Source organism: Crotalus tigris, unplaced genomic scaffold (assembly GCF_016545835.1).
Source record: "Crotalus tigris isolate CLP2741 ecotype Arizona unplaced genomic scaffold, ASM1654583v1 scf7180000018371.15429387391:27106975, whole genome shotgun sequence".
NCBI lineage: Eukaryota > Metazoa > Chordata > Lepidosauria > Squamata > Viperidae > Crotalus > Crotalus tigris.
In genome coordinates, this window is record NW_024096970.1 from 1,861,604 (window position 1) to 1,888,588 (window position 26,985).

The following is a 26,985-nucleotide window of genomic DNA, read 5'->3' on the forward strand; positions in this document are numbered from 1 at the left end:
CAGAACTACATGGGAGGATATTGTCAATGATCTCAAGGCAGATGGGACCATAGTCACCAAGAAAACAATTGGTAACACACTATGCCATGAAGGCCTGAAATCCTGCAGCACCCACAAGGTCCCCCTGCTCAAGAAAGTACACGTACAGGCCTCTCTGAAGTATGCCAATGAACATCTGATGATTCAGAGGAGAACTGGGTGAAAGTGTGGTCAGGTGAAACCAAAATTGAGCTTTTTGGCATCAACTCAACTCGCTGTGTTTGGAGGAGAAGGAATGCTGCCTATGACCCCAAGAATACCATCCCCACCATCAAACATGGAGGGGAAACATTATGCTTTGGGGATGTTTTTCTGCTAAGGGGACAAAACAACTTCACCGCATCAAAGGGACGATGGACGAGACCACGTACTGTCAAATCTTGGGTGAGAGCCTCCTTCCCTCAGCCAGGGCATTGAAAATGGATAGTGGATGGGTATTCCAGCATGACGATGACCCAAAACACACAGCCAGGGCAACAAAGGAGTGGCTCAGTAAGAAGCACATTAAGGTCCTGGAGTGGCCTAGCCGGTTTCCAGACCTTAATCTGGTAGAAAATCTATGGAGGGAGCTGAAGGTTCGAGCTGCCAAATGTCAGCCTTAATGACTTGGAGAGGATCTGCAAAGAGGAGTGGAACAAAATCCCTTCTGAAATGTATACTAGCCTGGTGGCCAGTTACAAGAAACGTCTGACCTCTGTGATTGTCAATAAGGGTTTTGCCACCAAGTACTAAGTCATGTTTTGCGAAGGGGTCAAATATTTACTTCACTCATTAAAATGCAAATCTATTTATAACTTTTTTGAAATGTGTTTTTCTGGATTTTTTTGTTGGTATTCTGTCTCTCACTGTTAAAGTAAACCTACCATTAAAATGATAGACTGATCATTTCTTTGTCAGTGGGCAAACGTACAAAATCAGCAGGGGATCATATATTTTTCCCCTCATTGTAGGGTTTCCTGCCTGAGCAGGGGTTTGGACTAGAAGACCTCCAAGGTCCCTTTCATATTATTATTATTATTATTATTATTATTATTATTATTATTATTATTATTATTATTATTACTATTACTATTATTATTATTATTATTATCCCTCATATGACCTCCACTAATTTTACATGTGGGTTGTTTTTGCTTGCATTCACATCTTTTGTTCAAAGAGGGTTTTTCTTAATCCGGTCATAGGTTTGTCATGCATCTCAGTGGCATTCTAACAGTCTGATGGTTTATGAACATTTTCCAAATACAGCCTCCATAGCTTCCCAGGCCTTCCCATGTCTAAATCCAACCCTAAAAGAGAAAAAAAAATCTTGCAACTACTTTAAAGTGTCATTCATTTAAATGAACAAGACTTGGAAATCAGCTGCATCTTTGGCTAAAAAAAGTTTAACAAAAGGGTGGCTGCTGCTTTTATGAGTAATAGTGTCTTCCTGTGCTCCTGCAGTTCTGAAACACTTCTTCCCAATTAAAGCAAGTGCACAGTCCCAGTACTGAGATCTTTCTTCTTAATATGCACAAGCATACACAGACAGACATAGGCCTGGAACTGGACACCAGAGCGAACCCATTCCAGGTAGGCCTAAGGTATTCCACTTCAGATGAGTGAATAAAATTAACATGTGTACCAAGAATCAGGATACTGTATTGATCAAAAGATTAAAGATGCAGGAGGTAAGCTTGATTAAGAAAAGGACTGATGCAGTAGTAAAAGTTAAAGAAGCAAATCTGACTCAATGAACGAAAATACTATCCTTGACTTCATATGCAGGAGTGCAAAGATCAGATGATTGCTGATTGCAGTGGTAGAACCTATAGCTGTACATTTAAAAGAATGTGGAATGTTTAGAATCCATGCAATCAAGTTCCAAATCTCTCTTATTTATATGCATATAGGCTTCTCAAAACAAATTTAAACTTGTTTATGTTTCAGTTTGGCCATATGGAGGGGACTGTCATGAAGATTTATGTAACAGAACCTGAAGGCCCCATGCTTTTAATGTATAAAAATAATTATTTCCCCAAAGCATAAGAATTTTTAATGCATTCCCCAAGCAATAAATATTAATTTGGTCTGTTGGTTTACCTCTAACTTAAAGTCCTCTATCCACTTCACAGTTTAAACAAGAATGGTTATCACTTGTCACAATCCTAGGAACAATCCATGGGCTGTCATCAGTGAGGATGTGAGAAATATTTTATTAAAATGGAATATTTTCTGCTCCAGACAAGCCACTGATAAGGTTATTTATTAAATTCATTTATCATTTTCAATTCTTCCCCTTTAGTGAGAAAGCTAGCAACTTTCTAGTCTAAGATACATTGGGATTCCAAGAGTATGTTGCAGGTACACTGTTTAAATTATATATAATCGTTTGCCACCTCTCTGAAGTCTTCGGTGTCACATAAATATTAGTTTCTACAGATATCTTTTCTATAGCTGTACAAAGTTTTTATGAGAAGACAGAACTGAAAGGCGATTCAATCAGTTTATTTATTTGCATAGATCTGATGTCTGTATCTAATCGAGGGCATTTGAATCAGTTCAGTTATTTGAAGGTGACTTAGAGATTTGATAGATTTTCTGCAGTCTTAAGCACGATTGCAGCTTTTCTATATTTACATAGCTGAATGGAGATGTTGAATGGTGTGATCGGGTCTTATTAGCATCTGATGAAATGATTTTCATCACTTCTGCAAACACTACTACAGCATTAAGATAAAAAGGTTGTCTGCTATTTGCATATCTCCTTTTAGCTAGGGACAGATTACTTGTTTATTGCCTGAACAAGTTTGCAGTAGTGTGCTTGCTGCTGAGTAATTATGAGTGTGAAACATATTAATGTGATACAGAATCATGCTAGTATAGTAATACTATAATACTGTAATATATTAGGCACACAAGAGCAGTGATCTGCTTCTTACATTTTTGAAAAAACATTCTTCATTCCTTCTATCTCTGCCTTGAAAGATTACAGAATACTTCAAAAAAAATTAGCACATAGAAATCCCGGAATCTATCTAGTTGAAGCCAATGGTGGGATTCAGCCGGTTTGCACTATTTCAGCAGAACCGGTAGCTAATTTTTTGTTGCCCAGGCCCAGAATGGACTTCCGGAAGTGGCATCCACACAGAGAACCGGTTGTTTACATATTTGAATCCCACTACTGGTTGAAGCGTTATTTTTCTTTAAGCTGGTCATTGCTTTGCTGGTACATTCATCCTATTTTGGCCTCAGAATGAACCAGCTGTAGACTTTCAGTGTTATCCTTTATAGATTATCTTTATTGAACTGAAACTCTAATAGATTCAAATCTGCTCCTTAGAAGTTTCAGGGCAAACTGCTGTATATAAACAGGGTGCAAACCCCACACTCATTCACATTGATGTTGTTATCTAGCTGAGTAATGAAACATCTGCAAACAAACGACAAAGCTCAGAGAGCAGCAAAGACTCACAGTTCAATTCTGAATTACATATATTCTCTTCCAATAGATTCAAATCAAACTGAATCATGCTTTTCATATTTTGAATTCAGACCAGATCTTGGCTGACGGATACATTCCTGGTTATTATACTTTTTTTCCCATATCTCTCCAATTTGATTATATAACAAAATCTAGATCAGTGATGGCGAACCTTTTAGAGACCGAGAGCCCAACAACTGGCCTTGCCTCTGCTCCGCCCCATCCCCCACCCCACCTGCCTGCAGGACCACTCACCACCTCCAGGCCTGCCATGGGGTGTGAGGGCAGTCTTGTTTACGCTGCCTGGCTGCCATGTCCTTGGCTGCGCTGCTCTATATGGGCCACGCTCAGGGACGACTCTCCTCCAGGGGGCTGCTGATGCGGGGGTTGTGGGGGGAGGCGAGGCTGGGGCAACAGCACGTGTGCCCACAGAGAGGGTTCCGAGTGCTGCCTAGGTGTTCCATATTCTTCCTGTAGATGCCTATTACCATAGCTGCTGGTTTGTATTTTCCATCATGCCTTTTGCATTAAAATAGCAAACTTCGAAGATTTTATAAAAACGTAGGATCTATCTATCTATCTGAGCAGGGGGTTGGACTAGATGACCTCCAAGGTCCCTTCCAACTTTATTACTATTATCTATCTATCTATCTATCTATCTATCTATCTATCTATCTATCTATCTATCTGAATAAACATTAATAGTAATCTGTTATTTACAGACATTTAGCAATTATTCCTATTTTTTCCATTAATTATCAAATCTTATAAAGATAATAGTCGGGAATTAACCTACTAAAATGGTAATCTGCATCAGAGGGAATACAATATTCATTGCATATCACAAATAACAATTTGTCTATAGGAATGATCACTGCATTTTATTAATGCAAAGCCATTTAGCCATTAAATTGAAATGTTTATCGGGTGTTTTCTTTTGAGCATGCTGTTTATCTTTTTTGTGTTGTCCTTTAGTAAAAGATGAAAATGTTAATTTACTTTATACAAAATACCAAATTTGTAACAACACAGTCTTTTCACTTAACTCTTTTGCCTCACTAATGTGTTTGACTGTCTCTCCTCCCACCTGCCCTGTGTATTTACAAGCACAATTGCTACACTTGGGGGGGGGGGACTAAACAGGCCGCAGTCCCTTGTCCACATGGCTCCGTATCTATATGCATGATAGATCTATAGACAGATGTATATACATGTGCTAGATGTCAGTGTCAGTACATTAGACGTTCTTCACAAATGATGAGTTTTACCTTGAAATTAATACACATACATTTTAGAATCTCATATACATGTATTTATGCATGGGCAACAGAGTGGATGCAGAATAGGGATTTATAGGGCTGCTGAACATATAAATGCTTTTATGTATAAATTTACTACTAAATATGCCTGCTGGTAGCAACATATTTAATGCATTTTCAAATTGCTAAAAACTATTTCTAGAACCCTCTGCCATTCCATAAAGTCAAACTATTCTAAAATGCTAAGAAAATACAGGTTTCTACTAAAATTTAAATATTTGTAAAGTACACATCTGTACAATATTGGACAAGTACATTTAGCATAGAAAATATAATTTGTTTCAATTCTTTTAAAGTTTTTATATATAAATCATTATCATTTCCTAAGCTTCCCCTGAGTATAAGCAACAAAAATATAAGACAACAGTCTACTAATATTTAACTCCAAATACATTGTGTTTCTTTATTATCAATATTGCAGCTACTCCTAACTGAATCTAATATATTTAGTTTGGTTTGAATTAATTGTCCTAGAATTTCTGTTTCTAAAAAGAAACAATATAGTGACAGACCAGAATAAATCCAAAATGAAATAGTACAGCTTTATTACTAATCTACTAAATAAAATAAATGGAAAACACAATGTGTGGTTAGCCAAGAATCAGATGGATCAAAATCAAAATATATTGCTCAAATATTTCTGACTTTTGAACATGATTTTAAAAATAATGGCATTTATCCTAACTGTTTCTTCCACAGAAACATTATAATATAACCATTATAATATAGGTTATACTTTGAGAAGCAAAGAAGTATACATTTTCCTTATACTATTTCTAAAAATACAGAAGTTTTATATCAGTTAGTGAGATAGGAAAGAATGTATACTTTTCTTCCTTTAAAGAGATGTTAACCCCAAGATTGTACAGTATGGTTGATATTAAGAAAGGAGAATATTTATAGCTCAGAGTTGAAATGAGGAGTCCTTGGTACTTTCTAAGCTTGGGTGTTTTGTTGCAGACATTTCATTACCCAAACTAGTAACATCATCAGTACTAGAATTGATGATGTTACCTAGTTTGGGTAATGAAACATCTGCAAGAAAACAACCAGGCTCAGAGACATTATTCAGACCTGAAAAATGGATAAGATTAAGTCATCTTCTATATAATGGCCATATGTTTGCAATTGTTACAGTATTATTTTTCTTATTGATTTTGCATGTAAAATGGCATAATAAACCAGTATATCTAAAAAAAAATCACCATTGGCCAAGTTATGAAGAACGAAAGACTTTTTAATTCTCTCCAAGCTTTGAATGAATCTAAAATCTCAGCTGGTATTTTTGGTCCCAACTGAGGCAACATGATTGAGGTATACACAATTATGCATGTGCAGATAAAATAGACAAGGAGAAGCTATTTTCCCTTCCCCCCAATTCTAGTCATTCAATGAATTGGAGTCCTGGAAGAATCGGGACAATTTTTTTTTAATATAAAGCATAATTTGAAATTTGCTACAGTGAGATGTGTTGGCAATTGCTTGGGCTGCATCATGAGGAAACCGCACTCACCCCATTGCTGGCAATGGGGAAAAAGTTCCGATATGTCATGCGACATTATGTGACATCGCGAGTTTGACATATCTGATCTACAGGAAGACTATTGGACATTTTTGTGCAGTGGGCTGCCACTATGAAAATAGACCGTTGGACTAAATGGGCCAATAGTTTGATCAAGCAGGGCAGTGCTTATGTGCTTACGTACACTTCAAGTTATCGCTTATGCTCTTGTTGTACCAGTAGGTTTCAATAAATACAGAATTTTAAGTAATGAGGAGGAATATTTTAAGTTATTATAATCTTTCCATTCGAGTGCTTATCTGTCAATACCTGGGATTAGCAACACCAGACGTTTCTAAAATAACAGGAATCTATTATGTGATAACCTCTTGAAAAATACAGGTGTGTTGCCTAGATTCAAAATCTGAGATGAAAAATATGTTTATGATTCCTGCTATAAATCTCAGACTCTTCCTCAAAGTGATACAAGTAATATTGTGATTTATGGGATTCCATGTTTTCCATGTTCCTGAGGTTAGTCCGATATGTTGAAGCAAAGGAAAGGAGACTGATTGATTTGTTTATATAAATGTGAGTTTTTGAGTTTTTATATACAGTAGTTGGTGCATTTATTGCCCTTGTTTCAGTTCACTGGAGTGGCATTAGTTTAAGAGTGCTTGGAAACTCATTTCTCTTTGACTAGGGGAAACAACCCCCCCCACTATTTGCCCTTTAAGAAATAATTCCTTTCCCATCACATTTCCGTTCGTAAAATATATAGTGTCCCATTCATCAAGGTACTGTAGCTGCCTTCTGTGCTATTTAAATAATGGAACCTTTTTGCGCTACATAAATCGCAACATTTGCAGTGATTGATGCACTTTTTGAATTCTAAATAGTAATACTTATGCCTTTTGTTGTATATCCAAAAGCATCATTTTATGATAGAAATGAAGAAAGTGCCAAGTCTTTTTCAGCTTTACAGGTTGTTCAATTCTTTGTCATATGGGTCGTCTTCTGTAAATCTGTAGGCCAAGTTTATGCATTATAATTATGCACAAGTGAACCAAGGTTCTTTTGAAAAGATGGTTTGCTTGTTGCTGTTCTCTATGATAAAATAGCTTGCATAATTCATGTGACAAGGAGATCTTAATAAGCAGGAAAAAAACTCTATGCAAATAATGCTTTTGAAAACACAACACAGCAAGTACAATTACAAGAAGTATCAAATAATGATTCATATCTGCCCCTATTCTCCCAAAGTAATAAGATGAACAGAACAAGTCAACAGAAATGAATCATAATGCACAATCTATGTGTACAGTCTGCTGGTTCTAAACAGTGTGTGAAGAGTTCCACTACCGTAGATTGTCTGCTAGGAAAGAAAATGATTTTTATTTTAAAAGTTTCCTTTTTGAGAGTCTTCACATGATACCACCATAGTACATTTCATCATTTAATGGTGGTAAGAAGGCAAAATTACATTATTTTCTAGTAAGAGGTGTTGTCTTTAATTTTATTGTTGTCTTGAATTGTTCTGAAAATGGTCTGCCGATTTTTTTTTTGGTGTGTTAGGAGATGATACATGATAGAAATTTGGTAGCCGAATATCATATCGAAATCCTTTCCCTTGGCTCACTCTGTCGTTCAATGCATAGAGTTTATCAGCAATATCATTTCCAATCAGGATTGAAAACAGACGTGAGATGAATCGGTGTTTTGCAAAGAGTAAATATAATTTTTTTCTCCTCCACGTCACATAATGACAATCTGTTTCAGCAGTAAGGGTTACCTGAAAGATATATTTCCCGAGAATGGGAAGGGGAAAAAGAGAAATTGATATTTTATCATTATGCTTAAAAAAACCAAAATTAAAAACAAAACAAAAACAAGACTCTTTTCTTTTATTGTACTCTTAAGAATCAAAATTGCAAATTGGTTTATTCCTGACTTTCATTCTAACTCTTCTCCATTTACTAGCATTCTCTGCTACAAATATATTTCTCTTCCTGGATAAGTTATTCAAGTGCAAAAGCTCTCTATCTTTATTGTATTTCTTTTGAAAGACAAGTTTATCCAGCAGAGGTATATCATTAATTTGGGCGATCTATTAAAAGAACAGTGGTTTTGGTAAACACAGAATTCATGCTGCATTTTACAGGCTCCTCTTCCCCTCAAATGAGCCATTAAAATGAGGGTTTATTCTGTTTGTTCTACTTAACAATGCTACCAGAGGACAAGCTTCTGACATAAAGAGCTAAAAATTCAAAACATGAGAACAAAAGAGGAAGGGAAGGAAATGCAAGCAAGGAAGAGAGAGGAAGGAAGGAAGGAAGGAAGGAAGGAAGGAAGATTCAATTTTTCCAGTTTCATGTACAGTACATGGATTTAGTTACTTGATCAATCATTATAGAAATTCCATATGATCATATACAGAAAATTATTGGCAAAATACTCTCTAGATCAGTGGTTCTCAACCTGTGGGTCGGGACCCCATTTGGGGTCGAACAACCATTTCACGGGGGTCGCCAAACAACACAGTCCGCCATTTCCCCCCCCTTTTCCTTAGCTGTGCTACTCCCTTTTATTCTATTGGCTTTTGAAAGCCAATAGAATAGACTCTCTTGAATAGAGTCTAATTCTATTGGCTTTCAAAAGCCAATATGAATTGTCCAGGCTGTCTCTGCCCTGCTGAGCCTGCCAAAAGTCCCATTCTGCAAATGGTGCTGCACCAGTTGAGTAGTCCTCGACTTACGACCGGTTGGGGAGGTCGTGGTATTAAAAAGGTTGAGAACCACTGCTCTAGATACTGAAAAATACGTTCATTGTTTAAATTTTTATTTTTATTATTTTATTTTTATTTAATTTTGTTTTTTCTATTGGTAAATGTTTTATTTTTTCCTTGGCTCCCTTATTTTTTCCCTCATGCCCAATAACAAGTGCTGTCAGTGGACATTGCCCACCCTCGGCAGAATGGCATATAGAACTTAGGCCAGGTGCCAAAGTTTTCACAGTCCAAGTTGTTTTTGAGTTTGAATCTAAAGGAATATTCTCAGGAAGCTTTTCATTAAAGCATATGGTGCAACAATGGGCAGCTGGAGCCGAACTGAAGCAGCAAAAAGGAGTACTTGGTTCACTCATGTGGAAGACTAATTTTTACATATATATCTTTTTAGTTATATATACCACTTTCTTTACCATGTCAAGAAAAAAATATACACAAAATGAAAATTAAACATTAAAAAAATCAGCAATTAAACTTATAAAAAACATTCATTTTAATTCCCCTGAAGGATGTCTGTATATATGTACTGCACAGCTATGAATATATTCAAACTTACCCAGACAAAACCTAGGTGGATGGACTGAAGTTGAAAACATTATCACAGTTAGCATTTGAACAAGAAAACTCTAAAGAATAGGTGCCACTCAAGAGAAGGGCCCCTTCTATGAAATTCCTATATGACCATCAACAGGTCTGATATACCTGATAAGGTCTCTCCTTATAGTCTTATCCTATTCCCAAATCAGTATTAGGAATGCCAGTTAACAACCACCTTAGATGGCTTCATTATACCTGTTGAATGGCACTGGAACAAAATGCTACTGTTGCATGACACAACATAGATATTAGGGAAGAGAGGTATGATCACCAATTTTAAATTTCTGTAAACAGTCCTACAAATAGGAATGAAACCATGACAAAACAATGATCTGATGCTCTAAACTCTTGGAAGCTGATTCACCATTTCATTTTTGAATTAGACACTGCTATTCAAATCAGAGACTGATAAAGTGGTCAATTCATCCAGCTAGACACTGAATTATATTCCTGTCTTAGGCCTGAAGCCAGCTGAGTGACCATAACCCAGTCACTTTCCCTCAGTCCTAGGAAGACGGCAATGGCAAAATACTAAGGAAAATCATGGCATAAAAACTTGAGATGAGTCCAGGGGGTTGACAGGAATCAACAGCGACTTGCACAGTGATGCACACATGCACACACATATAAACAGAGAGAGAGAAAATGAAAGAGAGAGAAAAACAAGAGAGAGAGAACAAGACAGAAATTCAAACGAGGAACTACCTGACATGCATACATTTCACATCTTCTCCTGCAGTCCTATAAACTGAAATGTGACAGTCATCCCCACAATCTAAAGCATGCTGTGTATGGGCCAGTGATGAGGAGAATATGTTATAGAGAGACTGCAAATAATAGACCTGTTTCCATTTATATCAGATTAGGAAATATTGTCAAAAGAATAAATAAGGAAAACTTTCAAAATATTCTTTTTGGAATCCATTATATTTACATGTAGATATTTATGACCACAATTGGACTGGAATTTCCACTGCTGAATACTATTACAGCAAAGAACATCATCACATGACCATATCATTTAGCAACAGTAATCAAAGTGCCTTCAGTAAGCAAAGTCGACCGGTTGTTAGTCAAGGGCCTACCCCAATCCAAGGCGTTCTAGGTTTGATCCCTACCAGCTCTGAGCCTCAGTTCTTATAGGTAAGGGACTGCCTCCCTTTCAACTCTTCCCAACTGCTTCCTCACCCTCATTTCTATCCTTTTGGCCACCCTGCACCTGCCTTTGGAGCAGCCATCAGTCCCAAAATCATATGGCTTTGGGGCCAGTGGCCACAAGGTAGCTACAAGAAGTCCCTGACCCACAGCATAAAGCTTCAGCCACCCAGCTTGGTCAGTAGCATAGCACAAAGCTACTGTGCCCCAAGAAGCTGCAACAGCATGGCTCAAAGCCTGGGTAGCCCTCATCACTCTGACTCAAGCCCTTGCTCCCTCAGCTGCTCCAGCTGACCTTCACCATCTTCGTGCTCCTGCTGCTGCTGAGGTGTGCCCACCCTGGCCTTTCACAAGGAAACCATGTGAACTCATCTTCCTCAGGTCTTGTGAGGGCTCTAGGACAACTCACCGCAGCCAACTCACCATGGCTATCTCGCTGCAGCCAACTACCACGGCATCTCACCACAGCCAACACAGTGCAGCCATCTCTCTTGCCATGGGACAAGTCGCCATCAGACAATCCTTCAGGATAACTCAATGCAATCAATGTTATCCATCAGTTTCTTTGACATTATTTCCACTGACAAAAATGGAAATAATGTAGAAGAAACAGTGGTGAATAACATTAATCATGTTAAGTTGTTACACTGCGTGGAATTGTGCCGTGGCAAGTTGGCCGCAGCAAGTTGGCCCATTCTGCTTGTGAGGAAGCTGTCATAGGTAATATTGGGAAGAAAACCTTTGCGGCCAGCAGATGCCTGACTAAGGGTCAAGCCAGGCATGCTCGGTCAGCAACAGAAGCAACAAGATGGCAAGCATCAGCTGTTGTGTAGTGCAGGGGCCAAAAGGGCATAGATGGGGGGATAAATAAGTGGGGAGTTGAAGTATGGGTGGGCCAACAAGCATCAAATTTTGATCATGAGAATGCAGGGACATTGCAATAGCATAACTTTGGGCACTAAGCATAAGTCCATTCAGTGCTATGGTAACTTCAAAAGGTTGCTAAATGAATGATCTAACTCGAAGAGCCCTAATGCCAGAAAACTAGTTTTGCTGGTGTTGAAACCACTCCTGACTCTGGATATTCCATTAATTACAAAGCCATGAGTTCGATTGTCAGCATTAGCTATTCATTCCAGTGGCAAGTAGAAAAGAAAATGTGTGATGCATGGAAAAGCCTACAGAAAAAGAGTTTCTTTTTCAAAATCACTGAACTTTGCTTTAACTTTCACATACTTTACTCCAGCAGCATTTTCATTAATTATCCTAGTATTTAGATCCTTTTTCTTAAAAAAAAAAAGTGCTGTCAATACAAATTCTTAGAGAGATAGGTCTTAATCTTAAATTAGATATTTCCTGGAGTATCTGTGGTTCAGTTCTGGAAAAGGAGTATTTTATCTGACAGATTCACAGAAGTTCCCTACCTGAAAAATGCCATCTTCTGTGGGTCTTAGTGAATCCCATTCAGGTGAATCCAGAAATTGAAGAGGGAAAATATAATGCAGAAATTCCCCATCCACCGTCACTCTAATTCTTAACAAAACAGATCAATTTGTGTTAATAACTGCCAGCATAGGAAAAGGAAAAAAATGCCTAGGTTTATGACCAGGGTGAATAATATTTAAATTCTGAGTAATTTATGCCATGTCAGCGGCATTAAATAATGTCTTAGCTTTCAGGATTATTATTTTAGGTCTAATATCTATATGCATTTACTAATAAACTACATATATTTATTTACAGATTTTTCAGCAAAAACAGTCAAATGGAAAATGGCAATTTCTGACGCAAAGCCCCTCTAAAAAAAATTCCAAGTCACATCTTTCTTAATATTCTTGAATTTCCTTGGCAATAGTCCAGTAAGTATTCAAGAAAAGCATAAACCCAGAAAGAAACAACAATAACAAAGGCATAAAACAGAAATCCTGCACAAAGAAAAGAAAAGAAAAATAAGTAGGCAGTTTTCAAAGACATTCATTCTGCAAGATAAGCCTGGCTTGTAACTGCAGTGCCAGAAAGACAAAAATACCATAGAGGAACAATGAAAATGGCTGGAAGCTGTCAAGGATTTTTTATCTGAATGTGCTACATGGATTATAATATATCCATTATCCGGAATTTGCAGAATTTCTGAGAATAAGAAAAGGGGGGTTACAACAATTCAAATTCACATAGAGTAATCTTATTAAGGGTTTTAGATATTATCCTAAATAGAATTATTAATGTTTGGCAACCAGATACCTGTATGTTGGAAATAAGTCAAGTTCCTTTCATTATACTTGTGGAATTGCTAAAAGTTTCTATCTGACTACTATGGAAACAGATGGCTGGACTATGGATCTTTCAGAACTACACCTTGGTCCTGTTTTCACTATGTACAATGAAACTGATAAGCTGTTCATAGGATTGAGTTGTGCCCCATCAAACTTGAATCCATTTTGAAAATTAAGATCTTTAGCTTCTTCAGCCATACATAAATCACTTCCGTTATAGGTTTCAATGTTCCTTTACCCTTGGCATGGACAGAGTAAGCCTTCAGTATTTATGACACATAAACTGACCTGTGCTTAATATTATCAGGTTCACCACTTTGATACAAAAAAATGTGAAGTTGGGAATATCAATTGCACTGAATAGGTGAACTAATGAATACCTTTTGCCATTTCATTTTTTTATTGTAATGATGTAATTTGGAAAGGTGAGGGTTTTTTAAAAAAAATAATTGCCATGGTTAAGAAATTCAGAATAAAAAAACCTTGCAGATGTATTTCAGATCAACTAGCAGTCTATTAGTCTATCTTCTATACCGGGGGTTCCCGACTTGTGGGCCACGGCCCATTAACGGGCCGTAGCCTCCTGTCCACTGGTCTGCAGGACAGGCTGGCCATTAACACTAGCACTGCTGCCGCTACGCAAATGGGGTGCCGCTATGCAAATAGGGTGCTGCACGGCAAAAAAGGGGCACCGCGTGGTGAAAACGGGGCGGTGCTAGTGTCATGCGGGCACTAGCACCGCCGTTTGCTTCATGCATGCTCACAGATCCGTTTGTGTGTGTGTGCGTGGATGCGCATAAAATGCTTCCCGTCCCTTTCCTTCTGGTCCGCTAACCTAGAAGGGTTCTGGAGACCTCCGTTCTATACTATTTTGTCTCTTTTATGAACAAATTAAAAACAAAAAATATTAATCAATTATTTGAAAAGACTTCAATATTCTGTCCAAAGATGTTCTGCACTCTGAGTTTGGTACAAAAGAAGGGGACATGGATATAGCTTTTGTGTTCAACCTGTAGTTTCTCCAATGTTCCAGAACACGACAGAAGAAAGAAGGGAAACTGGGATAAATGAAATGTTGTTGTAATAACTGATTTGACAATGTAGCACTGTTTAATGAAAATTAGGACATTAAAATGAATACAGCCCTCACATGAAACATATTGAATATGTTCCAAGGATAAGTGCAGGTCTCAAAGTCCCAGGTATACTTTAAGAAGGCATTCTTTTTTTGTTTTCAGAATTATGCAAATTAAACAAAAGTTGTAACACAACAGAAAACATAGTAGAAATAGGGGCTGGGGGGTGGGCAGATACAGTACAACAATTTTAAAAGGGATTAGCCACAGAAAAAAGAAAACTACTGAAAATACAATATTCTAAGTCAGGGTTCTTCAAACTTGGCCCTTTTATGACTTGTGGACTTCAACTCCCAGAATTCCTCAGCCAGCGTGCCTGGTTGAGGAATTCTGGGAGTTGAAGTCCACAAGTCATAAAAGGGCCAAGTTTGAAGACCCCTGTTCTAAGTCCTAGGAAACCTATCCAAACTTTTTTCTTTCAGTTTTCTGTTTTTAGTATCCTTAAACTTTTCCAATGCTAAAGGAAAATATAGTTTTTCTCAAGAAGATAAATCCTGCCATAATTAATGCTTCCTCACACCTCCATGGCCTGATTTGTTTTAAACCACTAAAGTAGCTTGTTGACCTAGGAATATTGTTTACACTTAGTATTAAACTGGCAAAGCATTAAACCCAGTCTGTTCATTTTAAACAGGTCCAAACAATGCCAAGGAAGCCAAAGAACTGGTATTCTTGGACCTTTTGTTTCTAAAGAAAGGAGGGATAAACATAATACAAACCTTCCTGACAAAAGCAAGGAGAGCTTGTCAATTGGAGTTTTGCCTTGCATTGCATAACAATGTTCATAACAATGTTCCTTCTCTAATGTAATAACTTCTTCACCACAGCAGAGGACAATTTTTCTAAAAACAGGCAAGGAGATCCCCAAAGGCTGGAACAAAGCATTGTAAAGTTCCTGAAATTCTTTGTCAAAAGCAACACTCCGTATTTGGTAGGTTACATAAATAAACTGTATGAAGCAGATCACAAACAGGATAAAATTCCACGAGAAAATGTCAGCTGCACAGACATCCAGCCACGACCACATAGATGAGCAGAGAAAACCCAGCCCTAGCAGAAAGAAAATATAGAGCAAGCCAAAGAAGCCACTTCCGCCCATAAAGCCAACCACAAACAAAATGCTAGCTAAATGATAGATCGATCCTTCGGCTTCTGACTTCCAGTTCATGCAGATTGGGTGTGAAAATATCAAGCTGTCCCAAAAGCTTAAGTTGTCTTCCATGGCTGCAATATCAGATTAATCACTGTGTCTGTAGTTAGGGTATTGCATGTTCGGTCTTGAAGAGCTGCTATAGCAAACATTCAGGCATTAGGGTAGTTTGTCTTTTTAGAAATCCATACTCTTCCACATTGATTCTTGTTACTTTAACATCTTCTCTGTCTGCCTAGGAGAAAGAAAGAGGCGGGTGAGAGAAGTACAAGACCATTAAGATGGGGGAGAGGGGGAGATAATACCAACCATATATTTGGTTACTTAAAGGCATTTTCCTGGTATTTTCTCACAGGTGCAGGATCCACTTTTCAGACCAAATGAATGTTGATTCATTGGTTGTGACCAAAGTTGACCAACCAGTTTGTCACCTGTGCCTGAGATCGTGGGCTGAGAGAGAGTGACTGGCTCAAAGTCACCTGGGTGGCTTTCATGCCTAAGGCAGGACTAGAATTCTCAGTTTCCTGGTTTCTAGCCTGGTGCCTTAACCACTAGACCAGTGGTTCTTAACCTGGGCGATTTCATTTTTTAGGGGGGGCAATGGAACGAAAAGGGGCAACGTGGGGGTGAAGGAACAAAAAGAGGGCGATGGAGCGAGAAGTTTTGGGGACACTTTTGAGACTTTTTCGTACAATGAATCGCTGTATATCTGTCGTACAAAAACATCAGATCGCTCGCTATTAGTGGATTGAATTGTGTTTTCAAATGTTCCTCCAGCTAGCTTCAGTACAGAACACCATACATATGTGAATACGCATCGGCTTCGTTTTCAAATTTTTGTTGTGCTCTGTAAAACATTTTGTGTGTCTCTTTGTATTGTACTTTTTTAGTGTGTGCTCCAGTTCAATATTATATTTTCTTTGTGTCTTTTTAATCCTTTTTACAGTGCGTGTGATTATATATACTTTCCTCAAATCTTAATTTAGTTTCAGAGTTTTCGTCTTGAAATTCTTAGTTCCTGCATTGCGATTTGTTCCTATGCCCTTTTTATATTTCTTTTTGCGTCTTAAATTTCACTTGTAATTCAATCATTAAATGTTCCTGTTTTTCTTTTTGAGTATTTCACTTTCTTACAATTGAATTTTGTTTTCAGTGGTCATTACATTTAAGTGTCTTGAATAAATAAGATAATAGTGAAATACATGTATCACGAAGTTTGGGAATAAAGTGATGGGTAGCACCAACATTTTTCACACAATTGAGATATGGGAAAAAGACTGGAAATAAATTATTTACATCGATATGTTCTGATGACAATTTTAAAGAAAACAAAAAAAGTGTTTGCATAAATTGAAGAATTATTTCCTATGAGAGGTTATGTTGGGGGAGGGGGGATGACAACTTCCTCATTGGCTCAAGGGGGTGATTCGTTCAACAGGGTTAGGAACCATTGCACTAGACCAAACTAGTTGTCAAATGCTTGCTTAAAGTGAAGATTTTTAATATTCACAGGAATGCTTCTGTAGAGTTTTCTACTCAAACAACACTGATAATGGAAAAAGGGGTGAATACTATTTTTTTCCTAATGTTCACCTCCTTCTAGAGCTACACACCCTATCCCCCACTGTTCCAACTATATAAAAAATATTTTGAAGAGCATAAAATATTGCAAGGAAAAGAGGAACTGATAAGTACCGTGGTATCTGATCAGAAAGAATCCTCCATTAGATCAGGGCCTTGTATATACCAAAATATCATCTCTGTTCTAGATAACAATTTGTACATCTAACCTCCTATTTTCAAGGACTAAGCAAATTAGAATTTTAATAGCAATTTAATTTATATTTATATTATTATGGTTCATGTTTCTAATATTTTCACAGTTCTGTCCTAAATATGATTTATCCATAAGTAAGGCATGTCAAGCTGAATCACTCTTTCAAATAAACATGGATGTGGATATAAATGCAAAGTCTTCAGAAAATAGTACTATAGCTAAATGAATTATGCAGATTGCTGTTTTATAGAACTGTATAGTTTTGGGCTTACATTCCTCTAATTGAATAGCAAAACATTTTTTGAAACTGAGTAGAATTTCAAGTACAATTTGTGATATTGCAGTTTAGCATTCAAAATAAGTACAACTGCTCTAATTATAAATAGTCTACTGTGTATGTTATTTTTAAAAATAAACCTAAACTAGCTTTCCTGAATTTCAGCTTTATGTTATATCTGGTGATCCCTATATAGATTTTTTTTTAAAAAAATGATAAAATTTAGAACGAGCCACTCAAATTTGCCACTACACCTTATGCGGATCTTGATTAGGGGCAAGTTCAATACTAGATATCTTGACTTCCTTCAAATTATTACAATAAGAAAATAGAATCTTGAACTTTAGTGAAAACAGAGACCAAAAATGACAAAAGGGCAGAGCATTAGACCAGCCACTGAGGTCTTTCTGGATGTTACTTTTATTTCTAACCCATCAAAATCAATATTTTATACAAAGAAGTGATCAGCTGCTAACTTGCAATGACAAGAACAGAATTAGAAAAATCTGCAGGATATGCAGCTAAAAGCTGTTGTGAGATAATTTGGCAAAGTGCCTCCTAAGACATTTGATCAATCAGTAACCATTCTATTAGTAAACATTGTAGAATAATTTAGGTAGGGAGAGTATGCAGAGTATGGCTTCTGGAATAGTCTGCAGCTCCACAATAGGAGCGCCACTCTGAGTCATGTGACCAGAAGGAAGACTGGTTAGAATGGAGTGGGGAGCAATAATCTATCTAAGCCATTCATTGCCCACTCTGTCTCCAGCTGGGATAAATTGGGTTTTCTTTTTTAAAATTTTAAAACTCATTTTTCATTTATTGGCTTCTCCTGTACCAAATTTGGTCTTGTTCTCCCAGGTTTTGGGAAAGTAATCCTGCTGATAGATTCTTCCGAGTTATTTAGATAATGTAATGTTATAATCTTATAATGTTATTTACATAATGTAAATAAAAATAAGCCAGTTTTCCATCTTTCTTTCTTGTCCTGCACCTGAAGGCAGGAGAAGAAGCAATGGATGGAAACTAAGCAAGGAGAGAAGCAACCTAGAACTAAGGAGAAACTTCCTGACAGTTAGAACAATTAACCAGTGGAACAAACTGCCTCCAGAAGCGGTGAATGCTCCAACACTGGAAGTTTTAAAGAAGAGATTGGACAGCCATTTGTCTGAAATGGTATAGTGTTTCCGGCCTGAGCAGGGGATTGGACTAGATGACCTCCAAGGTCCCTTCCAACTATTATTATTATTATTATTATTATTATTATTATTATTATTATTATTATTATTATTATTATTTATCTAGCCAAGGAGAGAATTATGCATTTGTGGAAACTCTTGACAATCAGGTCCTCAACCAGACTGATGGCAGAGTAGAGGAACTCGGCTTGATTTTCACTGAGTGCTAATCATTCTTGCATTCTTATGTATAACAGAACATTGTTATGGGATAATAAAATATAAAATAATAAAATACGTCATACTGAAAAGGTTAGTACAGTAATAAAATAAACTAGCTTTTAAAACTTCTGTTATATAAGTGAAATTAAATAAAATCAGCTGGGATAAATCTCTCTAAGATAACTTTCAAGTCAAAATAATAACTGAGTATTATAGAGCTCTAACATAGATACAATTCCCCCGCCCCACATGAAATGTTTATCTAGTTCTTTTGGACTGTATTTCCTAGAAATAATTGCTGACTGTCAGGTTTTATCCTTATGCCATGAAAAATGCAACAACCCACTAGCTTATCATTGTATCTCAGTTCTGACAGTAAAAAAAGTGTATGCAAAATGACATAAGGCACAGTAGGGAAGAAAACTTCCAATTTGCTTTTGGAACAATTACCATTTTAAATACCTCAGAAAGAGAGCAGTTCTGGGTATCTCTTATTTTTTGCATTTTTTTTTAAAAAACGAACTTCTAGCTCAGTGGTTCTCAACCTTTCTAATGCCGCGACCCCATAATACAGTTCCCCATGTTGTGGTGACCCCCAACCACTTATACATCACCGGGTGCCAGGAGCGTGGCCAAAGAAAAGGGGGAAAAAATGGCGGACAGCCTTGTTTGGCGACCCCCGTGAAATGGTCGTTCGACCCCAAAAGGGGTCCCGACCCACAGGTTGAGAACCACTGTTCTAGCTAATGCATGTCATTGGTATCCCATGAGGCTTATTTTCTCACAGCCACTCATGCCAATTGTCAAAGCAAGAATATTCAATATTAGTGTTTCATTAGTCGGAACCATGACACCAATATTGTTATCCAAATGCTGAGAGGTTTTAGCACTTCAGAGGTGTTATCACCAGAGTTCATAGAAACAGAAATTCAAAGAACGTGGAAAATGTCAAATTCACATTTCTCAGGTGACAGGTTCAAATTCTATTATTGGTTTCTCAAAAGCAATAGTTAAAAGTAGGATTTGAGAAAGTGTTAGCATCCCAGTGCAGTATAAACTCCTATACAATAAAGAGGTTTAGTCCCATCCGATTGTGCATATCAGTACAATTGGCAAAATGGAAAAAATCAGTATAGGTTTTTAAAAACACTTCGCATTTCTTTTTACTTTGATTCGTATTATTCCTTGACAAAAGATCCTCACTGTGAACCTCATTATGAATAAAACCTTTCTCTTGGACATGTTAAGAACTGTTTTGTTTTTCTTTTAGTAATCAATGACACGGAAACAGGTAGAAACGCTGTACCAAATTAAAAAATAAGATATTTAATTAAAAAACCCACACAAAATGAAATAATTTTAAAGGGAGAATATAAAAAGAAAATCTATTAACCTTGTTTCAGTTACCCAATAGAATATTATAAAATATACATAGCAAAAATGTGCCCAATCATCCCTTAGAAAAACAGACAGGCAATCTGTAACCCTCAAGTCCCTCTTTCATAGCACTCAGAACTCTCTCGGAGCATAATTACTGAACAGCAAGGCCATGTTGTCCTGCCATTTTGAGGTAGACAATAAATATAAATAAAAGCCCTAAAATAGGCAGATCAGATTTAAAAACAAAGATGAACCTCAATTTTCCCCCCACACTCCCAACTTAACCCATATATGTCATATGGCCCAACTCACACTAAGGACCATAACTTCCCAAAATGCATGTTATTTTGTTAAGTATATAGCCCTTGACTATGAAGAGGTTGCTACCTCTGCTTTAGAATAAGAATTACAACTGGACTTACTACTGTAGCGCCATTAAGAATGCCTCTTTGAGGGAGATGGGTAGTTCAGAAATGTGAAATATAAATAAATAAAAATATACATAAAGAAATAAACCAGAGTGTTACATCACCATGTCACAGCCCTGTCATGTCATGGGTCAAACGAGGAACCCTCCTGGAGTGGATATCTATCTATCTATCTATCTATCTATCTATCTATCTATCTATCTATCTATCTATCTATCATCTATCTATCTATCTATCTATCTATCTATCTATCTATCTATCTATCTATCTATCTACCTACCTACCTACCTACTTACCTACCTACCTACCTACAGCACCAAACACAACAGAAAAGGGAGATTATTTTGATGAAACAATATCCTACAAAAAAACATGCAAAATCCTTCATATCTTAACCTGGAGGAAGGCATGGTTAAAATAGAGACATTAGAATTTTTGGAGGAACGCTGTTCCAGAGGTCAGACACCAGAACACGAGAAGGCACATAACCTGGGTATTTTATAAGGGACTTATAAAATACCCATTGCATACTCATATTGCAGCATAGGCATAAATATCAGGAGAAAGATCACCCTCTGAAGAATGAGGCCCATGCTACTGATGTACCCTATACAGCAGAGGTGCTACGTTGGCATACCATGGTACACCCATGGTAGGAGTAATTGCTTATGGTACTATATTCTGGATCAGGTGACACTTCCAAGGTGTCTTCAAAGACTGGTCTATGTAAAGCATATTGCTGTGGTCCAGATATGAGGTGCCCAAGCTATACATGAGAACTGTCCTGCTTGTGTCATTCCAGGACACCTGGTCAGCTATTGTAGGAAAGATATGAGGGACCTGACTGGGCTCTGGTCTGATGCAGTGTAGCTTTTCTTTTGTACTTAAATTCACATTCTCACATTCATAATCTTCTTTTGCTTCATTCTTTCTTTAAACTGGGGTTTTTCACACTGATACCTCTGAAATTTGTAAAGAGAAAAGTAAATAAAGTAGTAAAATACAGATTTTAGATCAAAAGATTACTAAATAGAAACTTTAAAGCACATAGAAAGAGACGATACAAAGTCCAAGTTGGATGCAATATTTCAAACTTTTCATTTGAAAAGAAAAAAAGGAAATGATTCTGTATTAACTCAAATATTATTAATACGTTTAACATGAATTTGAATTACTTTTCTTCTATAAGGTAATGATGTCTTCAGGTGAAGCTCCTCCACTGGTGACTGGTTTTCTTGAGAACAATACCTAAGAAGCTTGGCATTGCCTTTTTCTGGGATGCTGTTACAGTTTCCTAGTAAGCCAATAGGTTCTGGAAATTCTTGATGGTCTCCCATCCAAATACAAAACAAACAAAATACAACACACACACACACACACACACACACAATGTATGTGTAAGATAGATAGAACACACACACATACATACATCCCACCCACCTCTCATTGATTTTTCAAGATTAGTCAAGGCCAGCTAACCTATGTATATATAAACGCATCATTTAATAAACTAACATATTAAAATTATGTTTATTAGCTACCACGTGGATTAAAAAAAATAGCCACTAAGATTCATTTGCTTTTTCTCTTTCATGCCACAGTTCCCTTTCTTTCCTTGCGCTACCAGCCTCGTTTATCTCGTTCAACAGACGGAAAAAAACCGCGAGCAATTTCCTACTGCCCCACTTTCATTCCTGCGCTGTGGCAGAAGACCGGGGTAATTTGGTGCACAAGCTATGCCGAGCGGTTTCCTCCAACTGGCGCGAAGAAAAAAACGAAGCGGCGGAACAGAAAAGATGCGGGGCACGTCGTAACCGGGAAGGCTCCAGAGCCCATCGACCCCCGCCCCGGACCAAGCCGGGCACCCCGGATTTTTGTTCTCCTTTTTGTCCTCGCCGTGAAAGACATCGCATCGAGCCGTCCGGGCTTCTCTCCCTGCAAAGTTTGGAAGGAGGGGGCTTCTGCAGAGTCTCGCGCCTTGCGAGCCCTGGGAAGCCCGAAGCTGAGCAGGGTCCCCAGAGAGAGAGAGAGAGAGAAAAGGGACAACTCGGCAGCCACAGCGCGCGTCCCTACTGAAGTTAATTCTGCACCACGGCCCAGAAAAAGAAGCGCCCTCTTTTGCCGCTCCCCTTACCTTCGCCAGCTGTCCTTTGCGCGAAGTTTGCCAGCCGAATACCGGGGAGGCGCTCTAGTTTCCCCACCGCCGCTCAGGCGGAGACGCCGAAGCTTTTCCTAAAAATAGGGAGCAGGCGAACTGCGGGCGGCGTCAGCTTCGGGGGTCAACGGCGCCGGCAGAGACAGGGTGGAAAAAGGGCGACCCCCAGCGCGCAGGCGCCCCCTAGCAACTCCGGCTGCCGCTGCCCTCAAGGTTGTTAAGTTGGGCGGTCCTGAGCCGGGTTCGAGTCCTCGCAAAGCTGTGGATGAGGAGCGGTCCCGGGGGAGAGCGAGGCGGCCGCTGAAACATTTGCCGCTTCAGTGCCCCCAGCTTTTAAGCTGAGAATATTTGCATTTGTGGCAGGTATGCGTTGCAGCCGCACGGCCCCCTTTTGTGCCTGTGCCTTGCGCCCCATGAGTTACATTTTCTCTAGCAGCTGCTCCTGCTCATTATTGTGGAAACGAAATGGCTGCAAACTCAGAGGGAGGAGGTTGCGGCCGCTGGGGTTATCTGAGCTTGGAAGGATCCGGGCTTCCTTTCGAGTCTTTCACTCGAAGGCTATTTTCAGGTCCAGGTTCTGCTTTGGGAAATGTGAAAAATGGGGTGAGAATAACTTTAGGCATGTGCAGAATGCTGTTGTGTTTATTGCTGTGTTTTTAATTCTTAACCTCCTTGCTGCGCGCATAGTCAGGCATACAGTACTTGGAGCAGCATTTGAACTTAACTTGAATTAAATAAATATGTTTATATGAGTAGGCATAACCTTGACAAATACTTGGAGTCGCCGTTTTTCCTAACTTAAAGAAAGCCAAATTCGTCTCTTTTTCTCTCTTTTCCCCTCAAGTTCTCAGTCACTTAAGACACATCATTCTCTTCCAGTAGGCATTTTTGTGTTTTATTTTTGAAAAGCATTTCTACTTTTCAAATAAACGAAAATCTCTCTGCTGTTTGAACAACCCCCCCCTCCCCCTGGATGGTTTGGGAAATCCGATTTTGGAGACAAAAAGCTGAATGTCAGCTTTCATGTAGAATGAAAATATTTCCTAAGGCAACTGTATTGAAGGTTGGCAGTTGCTTATTGGCATCTACACCATCCTTTGTAATGTTACTTTTTTATCCTTGAAAAATATACAGAATAGCCCCCCCCCTGCCCTGGTTGGGGGAGAGTGCTTGGCTGTTAGGTTTCTGCAGATCTTTAACAAAGACATTTTGGAAAGCTTTCAGTTTCTACTTTCAGCACTAAGAAAAGAAATTTTAAACCAGTGTGAAGTAATCATAAAAGGGGATTTCAGAGACAGAAGCATATTACCAGACCTTTAAACAGAAGAAAAGGCTCTTCTGGATAAGATCAAAGAGAATATCTTGCCCAGCATCTTATTTCCCTTAAGCTAGGTTTTTGTTATATACCAATCCAAAACTGGTCAAACACACCTTCTGCGTTGTAAGTACCCAACACATTTGTTAATTCACACTAACAAGCACACTCCGACAATTGAATTGAATAAAGCATTGTTAACTGTGGGTAAGCCTGTTGTGTGAATGAAGCACACTGGCCAATCAGATGCCTTTGGAAAATCTGCAGGCAGCACATGAAGGCAAATAGCCTTTTCTTTCTGTTATTCAGCAGCATCTGGCACTCAGAGAGAAATTCATGTTACAAGAAAAAGAACCTTTTTTTTGTCTAGATTTCTTTCAATTAGTTTCCTAGACAATACAGAAAATCTAAAATTCTAAGAAAGAGAAAAGATTCCTCCATCTATCGTTCCCAAAGTCAGTGCAATTTTCTAAACTTCTCCCATGGGTCATTTAAAAATGTTCCAGAAACTGGAAACCTCAAAATATTTTACTCTGTCTTTTTTCAAGGGGGATTCCATTCCTTGATCACTCTGGTTTTTGTTTTCTGTTTTCTATCCTTTTTGAGATATTGTAGCCAGACAGTACTGTGCAAGTATGCTTGGACCCCAGTTTTGCAAATTCCTTAGGAAAGAAATGGAAGAATTGAAGACAGATAAAAGTGGAGCCGATGACCCTGGAGGAATGAAGAGCTGGCGAGTAGATCGGCTCTTCATAATTTCTTTCTGGATAAAGAGAGGGATTGAGCTTGCCCATAAGTACTCCACAGAATTGCTCCTTGCAAGGATACTGCAAGAAAGCAATCTGGCAAGAAAGCAATCTGAGGAATGAAGGAATAATCATCTTTTTCAAATATTTGTAGCTCGGGTTTTAGATTTTGGCTGTGGTTTGTTCTCCAAGCTTATTTTAATATTATTGCACCACCAACTGATCACACTGGCACACAAGACATTTATGAGCTAAGGAGAATAGGACAAAAAAAAAATCCTGCTGCTGATGTTACCTAGTTTTGTAATGAAACATTCAGAAATTATATTAAAACAAGCGTGGAGAACAAATCATCTTTTTGCTCAACCTGTCGTCAACACATTCCAAAGGACACTGGGTTTGCATACAGTTAGTCCTTGAGTTAAAACCATAATTGACCCTGTTAATTATGGTCCTATGTCCTATGTGCGGGTCACCATGTGACCGAACTTGATTTGATGACTTTTTTATGGAGGACATTGAGTGAATACAATGGTCGTTAAGCAAACCCATTGTTCCCTATGGGGCTATTTTTCCGTAAACTAGAAATAAACACGGGTTTCGGGCAAAACTCATAAATCACAGTTATGTGAACCATTGAGCATTGCGGGATTCAAATATTTTATTAGTTTATCAAAATATAAATACAGAAATACAAAGAAAAATGAAGATAATGGGAAAATAAGGGAGGAGAAGGGGAAGAGAGAAAAGTGTAGGATAAAGGAGAAAAAGAAAAACGTTGAACTCTGACTCCTTTAGGTGCAGTAGAATTAGGTAGTAACATAAAACCTCAACTTTTTAACTGTACATGATAATATATACTAGCTATTTCTATAACAAAAGCCTATGTAATCAGCAAAACCCAAAATGAAAGTTTCATTTTTTCCACCTCAAGTACAACGTCCAAAAATCATTTCCAAGTAGAAACAAAATTAATTGTGTTCTTTTCTCTAGTCAAAGCAGTCAATTTAGCCACCTCTGCGAACTCCATCAACTTTTACAGCCATTTGTTCATTGTGGGAATCAAAGTATCTTTCCCTTTTTGTGCATAATCTTTCTGCTCTCAACATATATAACATCAAAATTCCATTTTTTTCACCAAGTTTTTTATCTACTAAACCTAGAAGAAAATTCTTTGGTTTTATCTTTATAATTACTTTAAGCATTTCTTTATTAAGATATAAATCCTACTCCAGTATTCCTTTGTTTTGTCACATGCCCACTATAAGTGATAAAAAGTTTCTTCTTTACATTTACATTTCCAAATGCATTTTCATTTGAAATGCATTTATAATGGTATATCATCTTATAAAAGATTTCTTTTAAATTATAATTTAATGTGAACTTTAGACCTTTTGTCCACATATTCTCCCATTGTTCAAGAATTACATTATATCCAAAGTCCTTTGCCGACCATGGGGCATTCCAAGCAGTTGTAAATGTGGGCTAGTTGCTGAGACCCTAAAATGTGGCCATGTGATCATAGTGAGAGGGCAACATCGGTATTTTGAAATTGGGTTATAAATAAGTTTTGCGGGGAAGGGGTGTCGTAACTTTGATTTTGGTCACTAAGTAACTGGCGATAAGTCAAGAACAGTCTGTATTTCCTTTTCTAATCACTTTTGTAAATTGTTAACTGCTTTTCAGCTATTAGAAGCTATTTAGATCAGAGGTGTCAAACTGCCAGCACGCGGGCCGGATTTATCACGCGGAAGCCGTGCCCACCCCATTGTCGGCAGTGGCAAAACCGTCCTGATATGTTGTGCGACGTCACATGACATTACGAGTTTGACATGTCTGATTTAGATTGACAGGTTTTACAGCACTGGGAGTAAAAAATTTAAATACAAGTTTAAGAACTTAAAAAATTATTTTGGAATAAAGAGCAAAAGAGTGGTTAGAGCTTTGATTTTGGAAAGTTACAAATGGACTAAGTGTCCAATTGGATTTGAACTAAGGTTTTGGAATTAATTATAAGAACCTTTCCCATGGAAAATGCTTTTGTTTTGAATTATTTAAAGAAAAACAGGATGAGACTTTGAAGGTTGGA

At 37.8% G+C, this 26,985-nt stretch overlaps 1 protein-coding gene across 3 annotated transcripts; it reads right to left on the bottom strand.

Annotated features, from left to right (window-relative positions):
* Positions 1-4,227: 4,227 nt before the first annotated feature.
* POPDC3 (popeye domain containing 3) lies at positions 4,228-23,723 on the bottom strand. Of its 3 annotated transcripts, none has more exons than XM_039351084.1 (4): positions 22,815-23,723; positions 14,988-15,649; positions 12,284-12,392; positions 4,228-8,114 (listed from the first exon to the last, which is right to left on the bottom strand). In XM_039351084.1, exons 2-4 carry the CDS (start codon positions 15,488-15,490, stop codon positions 7,839-7,841), a joined length of 888 nt encoding a protein of 295 aa, XP_039207018.1. In that variant the 5' UTR covers positions 15,491-15,649; positions 22,815-23,723; the 3' UTR covers positions 4,228-7,838. The 3 variants fall into 3 exon arrangements, with proteins under 3 accessions (XP_039207018.1, XP_039207017.1, XP_039207019.1); XM_039351083.1 differs by having other exon boundaries at positions 14,988-15,653; XM_039351085.1 differs by lacking the exon at positions 22,815-23,723 and adding an exon at positions 15,728-15,776.
* Between the last annotated feature and the right edge of the window lie 3,262 nt (positions 23,724-26,985).